At 41.7% G+C, this 23,027-nt stretch overlaps 1 protein-coding gene across 1 annotated transcript in view; it reads right to left on the reverse strand.

The window, feature by feature from the left end:
- Positions 1–23,027, reverse strand: part of THSD7B (thrombospondin type 1 domain containing 7B) — a 747,617-nt gene that overhangs the window by 571,774 nt on the left and 152,816 nt on the right. Inside the window, exon 2 of the mRNA XM_059702510.1 lies at positions 8,361–9,171. Within this exon, the coding sequence (XP_059558493.1) occupies positions 8,361–9,171 (811 nt within the window). The remainder of the gene's footprint in view (positions 1–8,360; positions 9,172–23,027) is intronic.

Here is a 23,027-nt window from a genome sequence, read left to right on the forward strand (position 1 = left end):
ATCATCTGAATATAATCGACATTTATAGACTACTTCATCCAACAAAGTAGAATGCACATTCTCTCAGGCTTACACAGAACATTCACCAAGACAGACCACATTTTGGGTTATAAAACACACCTGAACGAATCTAAAAGTATAGAAATCATACAAAGTATGCTCTCAGAAGCACAACGGAATTAAACTATAAAAAATAATAGAAAGATGGCTGGAGAACCATGGTGTTTCCTTAAAAAACTGAAAATGGAACTCCCATTTGACCCTGTGATCCCACTTCTAGGAATATATCCCAAGAAACCAGAAACACCAATCAGAAAGGATATATGCACCCCTATGTTCATAGCAGCACAATTCTCCATAGCTAAGATCTGGAAACAGCCTAAGTGCCCATCAGTAGATGAATGGATTAGAAAACTGTGGTATATCTACACGATGGAATACTATGCTGCTGTAAAAAGGAAGGAACTCTTACCATTTGCAACGTCATGGATGGAACTGGAGAGCATTATGCTAAGTGAAATAAGCCAGTCAATAAAGGAAAAGTACCACATGATCTCACTCATTCATGGACAATAGAGACCATTATAAACTTTTGAACAATAATAGATACAGAGGCAGAGCTGCCTCAAACAGATTGTCAAACTGCAGCGGGAAGGCCGGGGAGGGTTGGGGGGCAGGAGGTAGGGGGGTAAGAGATCAACTAAAGGACTTGTATGCATGCATATAAGCATAACCAATGGACATAAGACACTGGGGGATAGGGGAGGCTAGGGGACTGTCTAGGGCGGGGGGATAAAATGGATACATATGTAATACCCTTTGTAATACTTTAAGCAATAAAAAAAAAATAAAAAAAATAAACAACACACTTCGAAATACTACATGGGCCAGAGTAAAAAAAAATCAAGAGAAATTAAACAATATTTTGAACTAAATCAACATTAAAATAGTAGGGTGCAATGAAAGTGGTGTTAAGAAGAAAATTTGTGGCACTGAATTTGCATATTAGAAAAGAATAAATATCTAAAGTTAATAACCTAAACTTCTATGTTAGTAAACTATGAAAAAAACAGGAAATTCAATCCAAAGTAAGTAGAATTAAATAATAAAAACTAGAGCTGAAATCTATATAATTAGAAACAGAAAATAAATAGAAAAAATAACTAAAATCAAAAATTGGTTCTTTGAAAAGTTCAATAAAATTGATAAATCTCTGGGTAGGTTAAGATAATAAAGAGAAATTACTAATTTCAGTAATTACTAATATCAGTAATTAAAGAGAGGTCATCACTAATGATCTCATGGACATTAAAAGTATCATATAGGAATATTATAAACATTCAAAAACATAAGTCTATGACCACAAATTTGATAACTTAGGTGAATGAATTAATTCCTTAAACAACACACACAGCTAAAACTCACACAAGGAGAAATTTATAATCTGAATAGATCTATATCTATTTTTAAATATGTATGCTATTGATTTTTAGTGAGAGAGAAAAAATAATGATCAGCTGCCTCCTGCACAACCCATACTAGGGATCAAGCCAGGAACCCAGGCATGTGCTCTGACCAGAATCGAACAGGTGACCTTTTCATGCATGGGACAATCCTTAATAACTGAGCCACACATGCCAGGGCAGACCTGCCCTGGCAGATATATAGCTATTAAAGTAATTGAATCAATAATTAATAACCTGTCAAAACATAAAACACCAGGACCAGATGGGTTCACTGTCAAATTCCATCAAGCATTCAAGGAAAAGAATATATATAGCAATTCTCTATAATTTATTTTGGAAAAACAAAGCAGAGGACATATGTCCCAATTCATTCTATGAGGCCAGCATTACCCTAATACCAATACTGAAGAAAGCCATTACAAGAAAGGAAAATTAAGACTGATATCTGTCATGAGTATGTATGTAAAAAAGGTCAACAAAATATTAGCAAATAATATCCAATAATACATTACAAATATAATACACCTCAAGCGAGGGTGATTTATTTCAGGTGTGCAAAGCTTGTTCAACATTCAAAAATCAATAATGTAATCAAGAATATTAATAGCCCACCCAGCATGGCTCAGTGGTTGAGCATCAACCTATGACCCAGGAGGTTACTATTCGAGTCTCAGTCAGGGCACATGCCTGGGCTGCAGGCTCGATTCCCATTGTGGGGCATTCAGAAGGCAGCCAATCAATGATTCTCTTTTATCATTGATGTTTCTATCTCTCTCTCCCTCTCCCTTCCTTTCTGAAATCAATAAAAATACATTTTTAAAAAGAACATTAATAAATCCTATCTATATGTGGAGAAAAAAAGCATTTGACAAAGCCTAAGACCTACGCATGATAAAAATTCTCAGCCAACTAGGAATAGAGGGTGATTTCTTAAATGGATAAAGAACATCTGTAAAAACCCTACAGTTCACATTATATTTAGTGGTGGGAAACCAGAGGCTTTCCTGCTAAGATCAGGAACAAGGCACGGATGTTCCTTCTTACCACTCCTATTTTAGATCATAATAGAAGTCCTAGATAATGCAATAAAACAGGGATAGGAAATAAAAGGTATATAGATAGAAAAGAACGAAATATTTGCAAATGATATAGTTATCTATACAGATAATTCCAAAGAATCAACAATAATAACAACAAAAAGCTTCTTGAAACTAATAAGCAATTATAACAAAGTTATAGGATACAAGATTAACATACAAAATACAATTGCTATCTTGTGTACCAACAATGAAAACATAGAATTTGAAATTAAAAACACAATACATTTGTATTAGCACCAAAAATATGTGAAATACTTAAGTGTCAATCTAATAAAATATGTACAAGGTCTATATGAGAAAAAGTACAAAACTCTGGTGGAAGAAATCAAAGAAAATTTAAATAAATGGAGAGATAACCCATGTAAATAAATAGGAAGATTAAATATTATCAAGATGTTAGTTCTTCCCAAATTAATCTATACATTACAAGAAAATTATGAACAAATGTGTGGTTGTGTGGTTAGGGACCAAATGCTTCTAAAATGTATATGAAAAGACAAAAGATCCAGAAGAGTCAATCAACACAAAACTAATTCAGGACTACCCAACTTCAGGACTTACAATAAATCTTTAGTATTAAAGACAGTGTGTTATTAGCAAGGAATATGTAAAGGGATCAATGCAATAAAGACAGCTCAGAAATAAATACACATAAATTGAGTTAACTGATCTTTGACAAAGGAACAAGGCAATGCAGTGGAGAAAGAATAATCTTTTTTAAAAATATATATTTTATTGATTTTTTACAGAGAGAAAGGGAGAGGGATAGAGAGCCAGAAACATCAATGAGAGAGAAACATTGATCAGCTGCCTCCTACACACTCCCTACTGGGGATGTGCCCACAACCATGGTACATGCCCTTGACCGGAATCGAACCCGGGACCCTTGAGTTCACAGGCTGACTCTCTATCCACTGAGCCAAACCAGTTAGGGCAAGGATAATCTTTTTAATACATGGTGATAGAACAACCAAAACAAATAGTAAATCAAGACACAGAACTTACACCTGTCACAAAAATTCACTCAAAATAGATCATAAACCTAAATGTAAAATGCAAAACTATAAATCTTGTAGAATATAACATTAGAAAAATTATAGTGGGCCTTGGGTTTGGTGATTTTTTATTTATTTATATTTTAGATTTAACACCAAAGAATGATCCATAACAGAAATAATGATAAACTGAACTTCATTAAGGTAAAAAACAAACAAACAAAAAACTTCTTTGTGAAAGACATTGTTAAGAGAATAAGAAGACAGGTCACAAATTGCACTATAATTGATTTTTAGAGAGAGGAAAGGAGAGTGAAAGAGAGAAGCATCAATATGAGAACAAACATTCATCAGTTGCCTTCTGCATGCCCCCTACTGGGGATCAAGCCTGAAACCTGGGCATGTGCCCTGATCAGGACTCGAACTTGCAACCTTTACATGCATGGGATGATGCCTAGCCAACTAAGCCACACTGGCCAGGGCTGAAAGATATTTTTGAAAGACATACCTGATAAAACAGAAAATAAAACAATTCTTAAAACTCAACCAAAAGAAAAAAACCTACAAATCAATAAATAGATAAGAGAGCTAAACAGACATCTCACCAAGGAAGATACACAGATGGCAAATAAGCATATGAAAAGATGCTCCCCATCATGTATCATTAAGGAATGGAAAATTAAAGCAAGATACCATTATATACCGATTAAAATGACTAAAACCCAAAGCACTGAGAACACCAAGTCCTGCCAGCACATGAAGCAGTTGGATTCTCATTCATTGTTATTGGGGATAAAAAATTATACAGCCATTTTGACAGACAGTTCAGAAATTTTGTAGAAACTACACATACTCTTACTATAATATCCATGAATTGTGTTCATTGACATTTACCCATATGCACTGAAAACACATAGCCACATAAAAATCTCACATGAATGTTTATAGCAGTTTATACATAAGTGCGGAAACTTGGAAGCAACCGATATGTCCTTCAATAGGTGAATGGATAAAAAAGTGTGGTACACTCACGCAACGGAATACTCAGTGATAAAAACAACCGAGCTATCAAGCCATGAGTAGACATGGAGGACCCTTAACTGTATATTGCCAAGTGAACAAAGCTAAACAGAAAAGGCCATACAGTACATCAGTCCAACACTATGACATTCTGGGAAAAGGAAAAATATGGAGACAGTAAGAGATCATTGGTTAGCAGGGGTTCAAGGAGAAGAGCATTAGATCAGCAGATAGATTACAGATTTTTATGGAAGGGAAACTATTTTCTATGATGGATACACGTCATTATACATTGGGACAAGCCCATAGAACTCTAATGTACTCTGGGCTATAGTAATGCATCAATATTGCCTCATCCATTGTAACAAATATACTACACCAATGCAAGATATGTGTGTGAAACAGTGTATGTGTGGAAGGGGAGTGATGAGAAGGCATATGAGAACTCTATATTTTCCACTCAAATCCTCTGTAAATATAAAACTTAAATTGCTCTAAAAATAAAATCTATTAATATTTTTAAAGAACTTGGTAAAAACAAGCAAACTAAAGGTGAAAACATTCTATGTAATAATCCAATGTAGAATATTAAGAAAACAATGTTATTACAGAATTCCACATACATATTCAAATAACTAGAGGCCCAGTGCACAAAAATTTGTGCACTCGGGGGGGAGGGGGGGCCCCTCAGCCCGGCCTGTGCCCTCTCGCAGTCTGGGACCCCTCGGGAGATAACGCCCTGCTGGCTTAGGCCTGCTCCCGGGTGGCAGAGGACAGGCCCAATCCCTAGGTGCAGCCCCTGGCCGGGCTCAGAGCAGGGCAGATTGGGGAGTTGGGGCGCTGCCCCCTGTCATGCACAGAGCAGGGCGGATGGGGAGGTTGCGATGCCACCCTCAGTCACGCTCAGGGTAGGGCTGATACGGGGGTTGGGGAACCGCCCCCTGTCACACTCAAGGCAGGGTCAATGGGGAGGTTGCGGCGCCACCCCCTGTCACACACAGAGCAGGGCCAATCAGTGGGTTGGGGTACTGCCCCCTGTCACTCACAGAGCAGGGCCCATCAGGGGGATTGGGGCTCCGTACCCTGTCACGCACAGAGCAGGGCCGATCAGGGGGTTGGGGAGCTCCCCCCTGTCACACACAGAGCAGGGCTGATCAGGGGGTTGGGGAGCTCCCACCTGTCACTCACAGAGTAGGGCTGATAGGGGAGTTGGGGCACCGCCCCCTGTCACACAGAGCAGGGCGGATCAGGGGGTTGGGGCGCCGCACCCTGTCACACTCAGGGCAGGGCCGATGGGGAGGTTATGGCTCTACCCCATCATACACAGAGCAGGGCCCGTGGGGGGTGGTTGGGGCATTGCCCTCTATCACCCACAGAGCAGGGCGGATCAGGGGGTTGGGGCGCAACCACTGTCACACTCAGGGCAGGGCCAATGGGGAGGTTATGGCTCTACCCCGTCACACACAGAGCAGGGACCATTGGGGGGGGGGGGGGTTGGGGTGCCGCACCCTGTCACACACAGAGCCGCAGGGCGATCAGGGGGTTGGGGAGCTCACCCCATCAGGCACAGAGCAGGGCTGATCAGGGGGTTGGGGCGCCTTCCCCTGTCATGAACAGAGCAGGGCCGATAGGGAGGTTTTGGCCCCACCCCCTTTCACACACAGAGCCGCAGGGCGATCAGGGGGTTTGGGCGCTGCCCCCTGTCACGCTGATCCCAGTGCCAGGAGGCATAATACCCTTTTACTATTTAGGATAGAGGCCTGGTGCATGAGTGGGGCTGGCTGGTTTGCCCTGAAGGGTGTCCTGGATCAGGGTGGGGGTCCCCACTGGGGTACCTGGCCAGCCTGGGTGAGGGGATGATGGCTGTTTACAGCTGGTCACATACCCTTCAGGGTGGGGGTCCCCACTGGGTGCCTGGTCAGCCTGGGTGAGGGGATGATGGCTGTTTGCAGCTGGTCACACACCATTCAGGGTGGGGGTCCCCACTGGGGTGCCTGGCCAGTCTGGGTGAGGGGCTGAGTGTTGTTTTCAGGCTGGCGGGTTACGGAAGCTCCCAACCGCTCCTTTTTTTATTTTTATTTTTTTTTATTCTGGGCCAGCTTTAGCTCTGAGGCTCCAACTCCTAGGCCTCCACTCCTGAAAGCAGGTATCTGGTTTGTTTCGGTTCTATAATCGAAACAATGTATAACTCCAGCTCTGAGATCCCGGCTCGCTGAAAGCAGGTTTCTGGGGTTTTGTTTAGCTTCTATATTTGTTACAATGTTTGAAACTGCAGGCTCAGAAGCCGGCAAGGCAGGCGGGGAACATTGGTTTCCTCTGTCACTGAAGCAAGCAAGCCTCATGTTAGCTTCCAGCTGCCTGGCTGCTGGCCGCCATCTTGGCTGGCAGTTAATTTGCATATCGCCCTGATTAGCCAATGGGAAGGGTAGCGGTCATACGCTAATTACCATGTTTCTCTTTGATTAGATAGGATAGTCACCCAAATCATTTACTTAATCTTTTGGGCTTCACAGAGGGAAGCAATAGTAAAAGGCAGAAAATCACTCTTCAATGGACTTGCAAACTGTATACAGCATAAATCAGAATGAAGCACCCAAGATAAAATATGCTCATTTTTGAAGTCAAATAAAAAAATCATCACATTTCTTTGTTCTTGAATAGCAGAGGTAGCCTTCTGAACCTCTCCCAGCCAGCTGTGGATCCCCAGAAAACAGTAACGAGTGATAATGAGTAATTTTAAAGATAAGTGTTTCATAATTTAAATACTGTTGAAAAGCATCTTAATTTGGAAGAAACTTGGCAATATACCAGTGTTTTCATTTAAGACCTTCTGGGGGAAAATTAAACAAATATTACTTTAACATAGTTCCCTGGGTTTAATGTCACAATGTTTTATAATACAATTTAAAATAAAAACTTGTATGCATGCATATAAGCATAACCAATGGACATAAGACACTGGGTGATAGGGGAGGCTAGGGGACTGTCTAGGGCGGGGGGATAAAATGGATACATATGTAATACCCTTTGTAATACTTTAAGCAATAAAAAAAAAAACAAAAAAAAAAAAACAAAAAAAAAACAAAGACATGAATTATCCAAGCGCAAAAAAAAAAAAAAATAAAATAAAAATAAAAATAAAAAAAAATAAAATAAAATAAAACAATTACAAATAATGTTGAAACCTAAACAATGGCTTTTAAGTTTTAGTTCATGCCCTGTAGAGGTTGTAATTCTAATTATTTGCTGTTCAAGTTAATATTTTTATCATATCAACACCAAAAAAAGCAGTCTTAGATTAACATATTAATATTAGTTCTATTATAAAAAATCTACATCTCAGATGTAGAAAAATCTTTCTTAATCATGAAAACAAAACTAAAGCAAGAATAAAAGAAGTTTACGAAAAAAATTATGAAAAATGATCATTTAAATGACTTCTATCACCAATTTGACTGAACTTGAATATTTATAATATCTATTATTATTATTATAGTGATAAAAGACTTTTTTAATTGGTTGATATTTGATAAAGTGTGGAAATATACACCACCCAATATAGTTCCACTACCAATTATGTAAGATTCAGAGCACTGCCTGGGCTACACGCTGGTATTCTTAGAATTAAAATTGAAGACTTCTCAAATAAAACTTCTAAACACCCAAATCCCAAACCTGCTTACAATGGTCCTTTTACACAAAATCAGAAAGAAACCTTATAAAATTACACTGTCCGATATTTAGGTGAGTCAAAAATATGAACACGGAAGGTCTCCTACCTGATCATGGCATTTTTCCCATCACTCCTTGTACACCACACCTGCCGGGTTTGGTAACCTATCTCTATGTCCCAGGGCTTGGCATGGTGATGTGGCTTATAACTTGGGTATCTCAAGGTGACTTGCTCCTTCGAATCAGAGCTAAAATCCACAACAGTCCTTCCAGCGAGGTCCATGTCCTTCAGCTGAGGCAGTCTACATTTACTCCACGGGCCAACTTTAAGGCTAAAAGTATATTCCTCTTCGCCGAGGGGACAGGAAATGGGGGCGTCACAGATTCTTGTCTCCGTCAGATTGGGACAGTGAGACCCTCCATAGAGAGGGGGAGCGATGGCCACGCGAGTCCGGTGCTGCAGTCGCTTCCCGCATCCCTTGCTACACTTGGACCATTGTGAGAACTCGGATACAACACAATCCCGCGGGCAAGGAATGAGGCAAGCTTGCTCTGTGGGGGGCTGAGGGGCAAAGTGCTCACATATTTCGCTGGCGACCATGGTCCTGTTCAACTTCTGAACACAGCGCACAGTCCGGTGCTGCAGCCCATGCTGGGCCGTCACGCACTCGGAGGTCCGAGGCTTGGCCTGGCCCAGGACGGGGGGAGCAAGCACACAGCGGTGCCAGTCAGAGACCTCCCACTGGAAGAGGTCGCTGTGCCAGTCGCAGACACGGAAGCAGCTTCTCTCCTTTGGAGGCCTGTGGTTCTCATCACAGCTGGACAGGTGGCTTGTCCAACCTTCGAAGTGGAAGCACCACAGTGCCCGAGCCTGGACTCCCCCAGGCCCACAGTCTCCTGTACACCGTCCCCAGGGGCCTACAGGCAGAAAAGCAAGGCGTCAGTAACTCAGAGGCTCCATGCCACCACCCACACAAAAACAGGCAATCTGCATACTCTTCCTACAGCTGATGTGAAATTACAAATTTTGGTGGACAATATAATTTAGTGGTTCAGAATGTGATTCTCCATCAGTTGGCCTTTATGTAGTCCCATTTCCTCTCTTACTAGTAATAGAAACTTGGACAAATTACTTCATATTTCTAATCCTTGTCTGGCTGGAGAGGCTCAGTTAGTCGAGCGTCGTCCTGTGCACTGAAAGATTGTGGGTTCGGTTCCTAATCAGGGCACATACCTGAGTTGCAGGTTCGATCACCAGTCCAGGCATGTATAGAAGGCAACTGAATGTTTCTCTCACACATTGATGTTTCTCTCTCATAATCTCTCTCTCTCTCTCTCTCTCTCTCTCTCTCTCTCTCTCTCTCTCTCTCCCTCCCTCCCTCCCTCCCTTCCTCCCTCCCTCCCTCCCTCCCTCCCTCCCTCCTTCCCTCCCTTGCTATCTCTAAGCATGTCCTTGGTTGAGGATTAAAAAAAAATTCTTATGGAAAACAGTATGGAGTTTCCTCAAAAAATTAAATATGGAACTGCCATGTGACCCAGTGATACCACTTCTAGAAAAGTATCCTAAGAAAACAGAAACTACAATCAGAAAGAATGCATGCACCCCTATGTTCATAGCAGCACAATTTACAATAGCTAAGATCTGGAGACATCCCAAGTGCCCATCAGTAGATGAGTGGATAAAAAAGCTGTGGTACAATTTCACAATGGCATACTATGCAGCTGTAAAAAGAGAAGTAACTCTTACCATTTGCAACAGCATGGAGGGACCTGGAGAATATTATGCTAAGCGAAATAAGCCAGTCAGAGAAAGACAAGTATCACATGATCTCGCTCATATGTGGAATATAATGAACAAAATAAACTGATGAACAAAAATAAACCCAGAGACAGAGAAGCATAGAACAGACTGTCGAATCTCAGAGGGAACATGGGGGAGGGTGGGTAGGTGGGAAGAGATCAACCAAAGAACTCATATGAATATATGCATAACCATGGAACACATGAAGGCCTGGGGCGGGCGGGTGGGAGCGGGGGTGGGGGGAGGGTAGAGAAACAGGATAGAAGAGGTCAATGAGGAAAAAGGGGGACATGTGTAATACTTTCAACAACAACAACAAAAGAATAAATGTCTAAGCCTTAGTTTCCTTAACTACATAGGAAGAAGATAAAAAAAGCACTGACTTATAGATCTGTTCTGAGGATCAATGATATAATGTGTTGCCAAGTAGACAATACTTTAAAAAAGATTGAAATCATTGTAATTATTATGTTCCAAAGCCTATATATCTAATTCATTATTAATACTTTCCAGTTGGGCAGTGTTTCATCTAAAAGAAAAGCCCTAGATCCAAGTTTTAATGAAGTAGGATTTATCATGTTTTCAATCCTTTGGCTCATATCCTAAATAGCTCAAAAGAGAAATATGTTATTAAAAAATAACCTGCCAAATTATCCTAAATATATTTTCATTTTCTAAATAGTTGTCCTCAATTTTGGTTTTTGCTTGCAGAATAAATTACATAAAGAAGAAAAAATATGATATAGGGGATAAAAGTAAGGTCATAAAAGAATAATTAGTGCTGAATTGCCTTTGGAAACCCTGCTCCTACAGACCTTGAAATATATCCCTTTTGATTTCTGATAGGTATTGACTTCAGGTAAAGCTTCCCACATTGCCTTGTCATATGCCAAATCTTTAAATTAATGAATTAGTTTTTGTGGGAAAGAGTCCAAGAAATGAGCAGATGAAAGACCTGCCAGTTGATGTTTCTCACATTTATTTTTTTTTTTTTTTTGGTGACATACCAGCTGGCTTGTCCAGAAGGCTAATTATATATCTTTTCGCAAGGACTCCAAGTGACCCCATTTTGTGTCAATAGAAAAACATGAACATTTCTCCCTTTCACTTAAATATGTAATATGAACCTGGAAAATGTTTATCAGCTGAACCATGTAATTTATACCCCCATGCTAGGGTTGTGGTAATCCTAAAAGCAATTCACACCCTGAGAAATGTTTTAATTTATACAAGTGAGAGGAAGAAGGTATAGTCTCTCCCAAAATTGGATACCGTACCCAAAATGCCACTTAATTACTTCATGGAACATACTTCATGCACATCTACTGCATGTCTAGGAATAGTACGTGTGTGCACAGTCAAATGCACTTAGCAGCCCCAGAGATGGGTATTTGCAACTGGGGCCACATGCCACATGAGCATCTCACTTGAGTGGACAATGGTTTGGGTTCTAACACACACAGTCATCCCAGTTCTTCCTCACAGCCCTGCTCCGGGTATGTAAACCTAGGCAATCCCCTGTGAAGCCAGAGTTCCAGTGATTCCTTACTTGGTGAGAGGGATGAACATAGAAAATACACCCTCTTCTTTCAGTACCTCCACGCTAGTCTCTTATAGAAATGGACAGGGGAGTTTCACTAGAGTGAATCAGCTTCCACTCACCAAATGCCCTTGGTTTCCCACATGCTTCCTCAGGCCTGTTGCCCCAGCCTTGCTCATGGGCCAGGACATGTGCATGGAAAGTGGTGCTCTCAGCACAAACTGATTTGCTCTCAAGTCTCCTGATTCTCTCCTAGATCGCTCACAGCTTTGCACTTTGTATATTGAGATGTCTATTGTTACATAAAAGGTATTTTCAGGCTTAATATGTCCAGCTGTTCTGGAGTAGTTTCATTTTAATATGCCATCCCCTGTCCATCATGTCAGACTAAACATGCAAATTGTTATTATTACCAAGAAAAAATTATTTCCGCAGTTATTCAGTAAAGGAACATTTCAAAAAGACATATAATTGCAGCCAACTTTGAAAATCCCAAATCAGCCTAGAATGATATAAAAGTTATTTGGATAAATTTAAAGGAAGCTTTTTTTGGTAAAGCACTGGGTTTTAAAATAATGGCTGCCAGTTTATCTCTATTTGATAGGTATCAAATACACACACTTTTCCAGTTAGGATTTGTGTGTGTGTGGTGTGTGTGTGTGTGTGTGTGTGTGTGTGTGTGTGTGTGTAGATTAAATAATCTAAGACCAGAAAGTTAAGTCATTCCAAACTAATCTTGAAAAAGTTAATGTTAAATTTAAGTCACCCAGAATATTTTACAAAGTTATCCCTATTTTAAAGCATTTAATTAACACATTTCTTAGTAGTAAATGTTGTTTTTTTATTAGTTTTCTGCCTACTTCTAAAATTCTGAAGGGAGCTTTTTTGTTTGTTATTTGAAATCATTAACATTTTAAACATTGTAAATTACTATTCTTTCCTTAGCTTTCACATCCTCCATCTATACAGAATTTTCCAAACAGGAATATTTTTTCTAGATCAATGGAGGACAAAAGATAATTATTAACAAATAATTACTGCCATTTACTGAGGGCTAGCAATGGTGGGCTGCACTTGGTTGGTGCCAGGGGACTGTTAAATATTTAGAAATTTTACCAGGTGGCTGTTAAATCATTCATAGTTGGATATTGGCCATGGTGGGAGGATTTATATCACACTACAAATCAAGGCAAATCAAGGCCTTGTGTTTTTTTTAAACAGCCGGTTTACATCACGCCATAGTGATTTGCCAAGTACCTTCCTGTTCCTTAAATGATCCTATGAGCTGGAGCAGCTTTTATCCATTGATGAAAACGAACATCAGAGACCTTACAAAGCACGTCCACGGATACACAGCCAGTATGTGGTCACTACAGTGGGACTCCAGGCCTGTGGGACTCCTCGCTTGGGCTCTTGCCCTGCATTTGAAAGAAGCCCTTCCTAGGTGTGCGGTGGTATATGTGATCCTAAAATCACAAGGCAGATTTGTTTGTAGCTTAGTTATGATCTCTTCTTTGTGTGAGTTAATACTCTTTTGAGTATGAGTAGAACAAATAGTCAAGATGGTATGTGAGCAGTGCTTTCCACTCCTGGCCCTGGAAAGTTAGGAGCACAGCTCCTGCACAGCTGAGAAAGAATAGTTTCTTCTTATGTTAAAACAACTAAAAACCAAGTATATACAAGCAAATGTAAAGTGAATTGTGTTTGCTTGGAATAAATGAAAAATAAGTTGCAAGCAAGACGTATGTGATGGAGGCAAGACCTCTCAGCAGTTGACCTATAACAATTTTCACTTTTCAGGTGAGAGAAAACATATTCTGTTATTTATTCAGTTATGTTTGACTATGAACATTAAGCACACACAATAGTGAAAACCACATGGCTCTGAGAAATTCTGCCATTTCAAAAAACATGCATGTTAAAGTGAAACGTGGCCTGCAGTTTGAGAAATATTATGTCCCTTGCCCACGTTCAGAAATGAAAGAACATATTAAAATTTTCATAAAGAAAAAATATCACCTTTAAATGTCATACATATAAAATATGATTATATTCAGAATATATATATTAAGATAATCTAAAGAAAAATATAAGAAACCCCTGTTTTTAGACATCAATTATTTTTTATTTCTTAACTGAGAACAGGTCTCAAGTAATACAAATAAAACAAAATTTAGAACAATTAAAGAATCAAAAGTTTAACTACGGACATAATATGGCTCTAAATTAAAATGCATACTGTCTTGTATTTGCAGCAAACATTTCAATGCTATGATGGAAATAGCAATTCTGTACTTTTTTACCGGGACCAACATTACATAAAAACATCATCCACCTTCATCTTACTACCCCCTTTCTGTGGAATAAACACAGTTACCCTAGAATAAAGTGCTACGTATTTTAAGTCATGTGAGTTTCAATTAGCAGGTTAAAATTCTGGTGTAAAAAATAAATTGTTTGGACTGGAAAGGTAGCATTAATGAACTCTCAGGTCACATTCACAATTAATACTGTGATCTATCTCTCTCTCTCTCTCTCTCTCTCTCTCTCTCTTTCCCCTGCCTCTGTGTTTTTGTAGAAAGTGCAAATATATGAATACTCTAATGTAATATTCCTCCAGAAGTAGAAAAGTTCTGGCAAATTGTTCTCTTGATCAAGTTATCCTTAACTGGCTTAGTTTCGATGCATGTATCACCCAATCTAAATCAGCACATTTAAAACCACCTGCTGGATGTCTGAACTTTAGGTGTGGTATTCACTATGATACCTACAAAAAAAGAAGAATTCTAGAGGAAGAGAGAATAAGCACACTCCCCATAGTTTTTGCACAGTTCTTGCCCCTGTTTGAGGCAGCAACCCTGATTTAATACCATTCATGCAATAGGAAATGATTGTTTTATTATTCATTTTTTAAACCACAGCTTTTATTATTCTGACATTGCTTTATTATTCTGACATGGCTTTATTATTCTGACATTGCCTTATTTTTAACTGGAGCAAAAGGGAGTGAGGAATGACATAAATGCCAATGCAGAGCTTTAGTGTCTTAAACAAATTGTTTGCAGATCATCGCTACATCAAAGCTCTCACAAACCTCAGAATTACAAAAGGCAAGATCAAACAACACTGGCTTACCTGTAAGAGGCCTCACCTCCAAGAAAAAGCTTGAAATTTATGTAGTGACTTTTCAAAAAGCTTTCATATCAACCATGATATAATCAGTGTAATCTCTCCCTTTACATAGTGGACAATTATCTAAGAAATGACATTATCTAAGAAATCATATTTCTAAAATACATCAAAGAACTCAAGGAATAAAAAAAAGTATGATCTGAGTATTCATTTATTAAAATAACTACTATTAATTACCCACTACTTGAAAGGTAGTGTATTATACTCTGGGGGTATAAAAATGAATGAGGCATTAAATATCTCTCAAAACCTGTGCACTGCATGTCATGCCTATTTGCTCATGAAAAGAACATGGGGCCCCTCCTTCAGCCCTATCTATACTTATTTTATACACAGGACTGACAGTGTTTTTTATTTTTTATTTTATTTCATTTTTTAATTGATTTTAGAGAGGGAGAGGGAGAGAGAAATAGAAACATCAATGATAAGAGAGTATCACTGATCGGGCCACCTCCTGCATGCCCCCCACTGGGGATCGAGCCAGCAACCTGGGCATGTGTCCTGACAGGGAATCAAACCATGACCTCCTGGTTCATAGGTCAACACAACCACTGAGCCACACCAGCTGGGCAGGACTGACAGTCTTAATGCTTTGGCTTCCTAAAGCTCATTGGATCTAAAGCAGTAAACCGGAAGTTGGGAGAGAGCACTGAAGGCAGATATGCTCACAGAAGCCAAGACGATAGTTTCCAAGACAATGTTTCTTGGAATAGAAATAGATTTAGAAAAGACAATAGATTTAGAAATCTATCATGATAATTAATAACCCTTCCAATACTAGCCAACCGAAACTTTCTAAACTCGCAGAGGAAACCTGTTCATTAGTAACAGCCATTAGTGAGTCATGCATCAGATATCAATAGAAATACGTTTTTAAATGAGAAGGCATTTCAACCCTAATGAATTTCATCTAAAAACTCCATTGCACTTTTTACAGAAACACAAAATTCCTTTATTAATAGTAAAACAATTTCCAAATCAAGTATATCCCTTTATCTGAAGGATCTGCATCCTAAAACATTCCAAAAAATCTCTTCAGAAAATTTTAACAGCAATAGTTAAAAGCTTTCAAATATAACTTATTTTTCATAGGTATAAAGATGTACTTTTGAAGACAGTTCATGATTCCATGCGAGACTACCACAGAGTGTTCGGACTGAATATTTACACTCCGAAGTAAGCACAGGCATGTTTACTGATGCCCAGGCTCTTTCTGTGTGCTTCTGTTTTTGTTTGACACTAGCAGCACTTTCTGAGTCCATTTCATCTTGGTGGACAGATGTCTCTTAATGAAAAGCAAAGTGCCTCTGTTACTTATCACTTATGGCTACAAATTATTAGTTGCCAGTGGCAACTAATCCATTAAAAGTAGTTCAACAGCAAAGCAGATTGGAAATTTATCTGAACGACTCATCAATTAATGCCAACACCATAGACAGAAAACTACCCTTTACAATTGTTTGTCAATATTTTTGGTTTCCATTCCACTTTCTAAAAATTCTGAGGCCTAGAAGAGACTCTCAAACCTCATCAACTTCACTGCATTCTGACACAAAGTGGATCTTTTCAGATCACTAAACCCTATAGCCTGCTTACTGCCTAGAATGTGGGAATGAAAAGGGAATCATTTAGCCCACAGTGTTTGGAGGAGGCAATAAAGCCCAGGCAAATTCATTCACTTGCCCAAGGTCACACAGTCATTTTCAGTGAGAAATGGGACTGACAGTTCCATCCCAGACACCCGATTCAGTGATATTACACTATAACACACCGGCTTCGTTATAAAGTTCTAAGACTACAAGGAAAGAATAGGACCCCCTAAATGGTTGTAATCCAAGGTGTGGGGAAAGGAAGGGAGGAGAAACAACAAAAAGGTGGAAATTTCATGAAAACACAAAACACACAAGCAACAAACTGCCTGTTAATGCTGAGGTTTTTCGGTCCCTGGATGGGCACCGGAAGCAGCTCTTCTGAGGGTCCCCTCACTGTATTATGTGAACTGCGTCCCGCCTGGCTTTGCAAGCCTGAGAACAAGGCTGAGCTCCTGTTCGAGAACATCCAGCGACGTCCCAGGGGTTAGCACATAAAAGAAGCCTCAGGCACCAATTAGAAATTGTGTCCCTAGAATAACTACAGTAATGTTAGTAACAGCTGTCTTTTTTTTTAAATACCTACTATCTCCCCAAGCCCATACATACTTATTGATACTGGTCTGCTTTGCTAGATGAGACCATCAAAGCATGAAGTCCAAGAACCTGGTCAAGGTACACAGCTCAGGGGCCGGGAAACTGGACTTGTCTCCACAATTTTATTGACTCCAAACCTTTTCTACATCAATTGCAGTTTAAGTGCTTTTATATAAAAAATCCTGACTCAAGGATATGTTTACTGATTTGAAAGAGAAAGGAAGAGAGAAAGACGAGAGAGAGAGAGAGAGAGAGAGAGAGAGAGAGAGAGAGAGAGAGAGAGAGAAAGAAAGAAAGAAAGAAAGAAAGAAAGAAAGAAAGAAAGAAAGAAAGAAAGAAAGAAAGAAAGAAAGAGAGAGAAAGAAAGAAAGAAAGAAAGAAAGAAGGCAATATCAATGTAAGAGAGAAACATCAATTGGTTGTCTCCCATACACGCCACACGCCCCAACTGGGGATCCAACCTGCAACATTTTGATGTATGGGAGGTGCTCCAACCCCCCAAGCCACGTGGTCAATGCATAACTATTTTTAACAGCAATATCTCATGAGCAGATGAAGCCTTGCAAAACCTGCAGGTAAATATTTGGAAGGGGTTCCGCCCTAAGTACAGCTGGGGTGAGGACCCAGAGCTGGCCCTTTTCTCCAGCCTAAAGCTCCTGGTCCCAGCTCAATGGCGGGCCTCAGAGGTGGCCCGGAACTCCTGCGGCTCTAATGCCTGTCCAGGGATATTTATGGGGTGTTCTCATCCCCTAAGTGCATCTCCATTCAACTGGGACTTGACTTCAGTTAAGCCTTCTAGATCCCCTGAAGGAATCCTTTCCGCAGCATTTTCTATCCGCTAAGTGGAAGGCAATGAAGAGTAAGTCAGACACAGAGGAAAGCCGAGTCTCTCAAGTCTGTTTCTTTTCCTACTCAGAAAGCAAACTGGAACAGGCGCTCAGCAGGCAGAATTTTCAAACTCTGTCCCTGCCCCCTAAAGAGAGTACAGTGCTAATTCCACACTGAATAAGCAATACACGCTGGGCTTGGTAGCGGAGGCCTGTGTACTGTCCGTGACAGGTTCACCAGAGAGGCGGCAATGCCGGGACTATGCACATAGGCTTTAAAAGCTTTAAAAATACACGGAGCAAAAGGGCCGGATGGCACCCAGGTTGTCCGCCGCTAATGTAACTCAAGAATTAATTGTTTTCTAGGATAAAAATTGCACTAGAACATACTTGAGATAATATTTTTTTCTTAGTAACATCAATTTTCTACTGGTTACATGGAGTATATCTGCTTTTCAACAAATCTCTCTTTGTAGGAGCAGACATTCATAATGGACAGTGAGGGAGAATAAAAATAAGCTGCATTTCGGTGGACAGAACTTTCAGTTAATCTAATTTCTTCTTCAAAGGAGTGATAATTCCTGTGTTGAAGCAGTAATGTTGTGACTATTTGAGACACTACTCTTATGTTCTGAAAAGTAATTTCCCAATTATTGCATTTGAAAAAAAAAATATGAGAAACAGCAGTACCATGGCTGAATCACAATGTTTTTTTCTATGTAGAAAACAACTAGAAATGTTCATTTATCCAATATTAGAGGCCCGGTGCATGAAATTCATGCACAGGGTGGGGGGGCCCTCAGCCGGGCCTGCACCCTCTCGCAATATTGGACCACTGCTTGCCTGCCTGCCTGCCTGATCCCTAACCACTAGCCTACCTGCCTGATCACCCCTAACCGCCTCTGCCTGCCTGATCATCTCTAACCACTCACCTGCCTGCCTGATCACCCCTAACCGTCTCTGCCTGCCTCATTGCCCCTAACCATTCGCCTGCCTGCCTGATAGCCCCTAACCACTTCTGCCTCAGCCCCCTGTGGCTTCATCCAGAAGGACATTCGGAATCATGTCCTGAAGGTCAATCGGCTGTCCGGTCTAATTAGCATATTACACTTTTATTATTATAGTCTAAGAAGCATCCTGAAGATGCTATTTACAAACATAAAATCCAATCGCCCCCCGCCACCCAAGCTTTACCTCCCAAACACAATCCAATTTGTCCAGGCTATTCACCCTCCCACCACCACCCTTGTCCAAACCACCATCTTGTCTTGTAGGAATGCAAAGAGTAGCGTCTTGTTTGACCTTCCAGCATCTACTGTCCCACGCCACTCCGGCCATGACATCAATTATTTGTCCATATTGCAGGTTAATTATAATATCCCCAACAGCAGTGGGATAGAAACTATGCTCAACACAGTAACAACTGTATCACACAGCCTTCAAAACAGCCTGGCAATTTTAAGAAGAACTACCAAACTCCTTGATTTTCTTAGATATTTTCAGGAAAATTGACAGAGGGTATAACAAAAGCTTGAATGTGGTCCCTTTAGCATTTGTTGACATGATTACAGTTTCAGACACCCAGAAAAAACCCTAAGAAGGGAAGGGCCTGGACGGTGTGCATGAAGGCTGCTAACTCAGACCACTCCTCTCCCCAAGAGGAAGCACCAGAAGCAGCAGGAGATGAGCAGCGGGAGAACTGCCCAAAGGCAGGCTCCCAGCTAGAACCCCGAGGATCCTGCAGGAAATGGCTCCACACTCACAGCTAATAGGGCTTTGAGTGGCACCATTTTCCGAAGGGTGGCATGTGAGTCAGAAACCCAGTACCTGCCTACATTCGGGGTTGGGGGAATGGGAGAAATGTGTTCAAGAAGTATGTCTTGCTTACGGAAACACAGATTTATTCAGAGAGGGTAATGTGAGGACATTTTTGAAAATGCACACAGCCCACCGAGCGTCTGGTTTCTGTGTTACCAGAAGTCTAGTCTATTAACAAGGTTCTGCTGGATGTTTCTTAGGGAGGGACCCTCTCCCCCAGGCATAGACCTTCTAGCTCAAAATAAAGAGCTTCCTCTCTGGCACTTCTGTCTGAAGCAGAACAGATAAGGACATAAAGGGGAGAGAGGACAGGGAGAGGAGAGAGACAATATGTCCTGCTTTCCCAGGAAGTAAGTGTCAGCCTGGGGTGTCCGAGCATAAGGAGGCCAAGGCCACTGAGCCCCTCAGAGAGATCCAAGGGCTTGGCACAGTGGGAAAGCAGCACAAGGGACCAAGAATGGTACAGAGTTTCAGGGTCACCAGCCAGCCTGTCAGGAACAAGGGTCCTCTAGTGGTGGCCTGTGTGGACTGATGGCTTAAGGAAGACATCCCAGAGAAAGAAATGAGGGACCCTGGTGGTAAAGGGCTCAAAATAAACAACCAAACTGAGTTAAAGATGAATCAAAAAATTGTATTTCTAATGCACTTAATTTTTTTTTAGCTGAGATGGGTACTCACATCAATAATTGTCACTACATATAATAATTAAAAGGAATCAGAGAAGTTAATAAATACATCGCTCATCGGCCCAAAGGCTGACAGCCCCACAGGACATTGAAGCTCTTCGTTCAATAGTGCGCTGAAAAAAAATCCATCCTCATTACCCTTTTCCAGCTGGGTGAGCACGTGGCAGTGGCCTGCAGCCTGTGTCAACTCCTTTCAGCCTCCCCAGTCCTCTCCACCCCCTCCCACTCCTCTGAACTATTGGAATTTCAGAAAGTGCTTTGTGGGAATTCCACTTAAAATGAAATGGAATCGAAGAAATGTCATTTGAGCTATGAGGGTAGTTTACATTTGCATAATGAAAATAATAATTATTATGAGGTAGCATTAATCACTTGATAGACTTAATGCTAGTATACAAATGATTTAAAAAAATATACTAGACTTTTACCAGCTTCTGGGGACAAGGAAGCACTGTGCTGTCCCCCTGCCTCTCCTGGTGTAATCACCATCCAACTGAGACTGAAGATACCATGGCAACCTGTGGGAACTGCCCAAATGTTTCCAGGGGAATGGCAGCATCCTCAGAGATCAGGAGGCAGGGAGGAACCCTGTTATTGTGTAAATTTGGAAACTAGAAAGAGTTAACATTTGAAGTTCTCTTGTCTATACGACTTCTCAAGGTTTTTAATATACATTGTGAATCCCTAAGAATTTGACCCTCGTGTGCAAAAGTCCACAAACTTCTTCCCCCAAGTCACTCTTTTACTAGAGGAAAAACAAGAAGGGGCAGTTAGGGGCGACCAGGCTGGCAGGGGAGGGCAGTTAGGGGCAATCGGGCTGGCAGGGGAGCAGTTAGGCATTGATCAGGCTGGCAGTGGAGTGGTTAGGGGGTGATCAGGCTGGCAGGCAGAAGTGGTTAGGGGCAATCAGGCAGGCAGGCAGGTGAGCAGTTGGGAGCCAGCAGTCCTGGATTGTGAGAGGGATGCCCGACTGCCTGATGGGATCAGGCCTAAATGGGCAGTCGGACATCCCTTGAGGGGTCCCAGATTAAAAAGGGTGCAGGCTGGGCTGAGGGACACACACCCGCTGCACGAATTTCGTGCACTGGGCCTCTAGTAGATAACTTAAAATGAAACCATTTTCTAATTTTAATTTCAGGATCTACATCATAAATCTCAGGTCTGCTGTCAGTTCACGAAGAAGAACAAGATGATATAAAATGCCACAGAGAACCACGTGTATGTTAGGTATTAGCCCACCATTTCAAAGACAGGAGACAGGAGATCAAAGTGCACAGTGACAAGGCTGAATGCTGGAAACGCATGACCCAATTCAGAGAAACCATTACACACATCACTAATTTACAGCCCAATTAAAAGGGTCCATGTCCTTTAATCTTAGAATTTCTATATCTTTTCAAACATAGCTTGTGTTGTTCTGGGTTTTACTTCGGGATATAAGATATAATTTGCCGTCCACACATTAGTGAATTATTGTTTTGTAATCACCAATTCAGGTTTAAAACACTGCTTTATCCACTCTGTATGCCATGTCGGAACATTACAATATTCTGCAATAACCCTATATAATAAAAGGACAGAGGGCATACGTGTCATGACCGGAACGACCACTCGACCAGTCGCCATGAGGTGGCATTGACCACCTCTCAGTCCCGGCCCGCAAGCAGTGCAGGGCAGGACTGGGGACTGGCAAGTGGCCTGAACGGCTGACCTCTTGGTCTCTTCCCCCAGCCCGAAGGCTCCAATGGATCAGCGATGGTGAACACGGGAATTGGGGTGGGTGGGGGGAGAACCTGGCTGGCTGTCAGGCCATTGGGGCCAGCTGCTGATGGATTGAGCTGCCTGCTCAGGGCCACTCACGCTGGGGTGGGTAGGTCGCAGGCATGCCCTGCAGCTTCCATCAGCACTTCAAGCCCCAGCAGCAGCAGCAGCAGCGGCGGCAGCGGTGCCCACATGAGCAGCCCCGAGCGGAATCGCGCATGGAGGTGAAGTAGCCAGCGCTGGCTTTCCCGCAGGCCTGAGCCCCCAAGCAGCCAAGGATGAGCTGGTGGTCCCAGCGGCGTGATAGCCCGGCAGCAGAGGCGACGTTTGGCCTGGGGACTGGCGAACAGGCAGAAGATGGCCCTGATCACAGAAGGCTAGGCCTAGGGACCCTGCCTACATGATTCCGTGCACTGGGTTGCTAAAAGCTTAAGCGACCATTATGATGGAACGACCAGAATGACCGAAATGACCGATCACTATGACACGTACTAACCACCAGGGGGCAGACGCTCAACGCAGGAGCTGCCCCAAGCCCGCAGGCCCCAACCGCTGATGGGGCCCACCAGCCAACCTCCCGGCCCCTCCCCCTGCTGGCAGGTCCTGATTGCCCGATCCAGGCCGCCCCCCGGGCTGGGACAGGGAACCAGGGGTGGGTGGCAGCAGACATGGCAATGAGGGAAGGAGGAGGGGAGGAGGCAGGGTGGTAGGGAACCAATCTGTGGTGGAACGCAGCCAGCTAGGAAAGGAGGAGGGGGAGGCAGGGAGGCGGGGAACCTGATGGGCCCTGATTGTCGGCCAGGCCTAGGGACCCCACCCGTGCACGATTTCATATACAGGGCCTCTAGTACACAATAAACAGTATATATATATAAAATTATGTGTATACATAGAGAGAATTATATTAACTATATATTATGTGTTATAGGAAATAAATAATATATATAATATTAATATTACATT

Source organism: Myotis daubentonii, chromosome 7 (genome assembly GCF_963259705.1).
Source record: "Myotis daubentonii chromosome 7, mMyoDau2.1, whole genome shotgun sequence".
Taxonomy (NCBI): Eukaryota; Metazoa; Chordata; class Mammalia; order Chiroptera; family Vespertilionidae; genus Myotis; species Myotis daubentonii.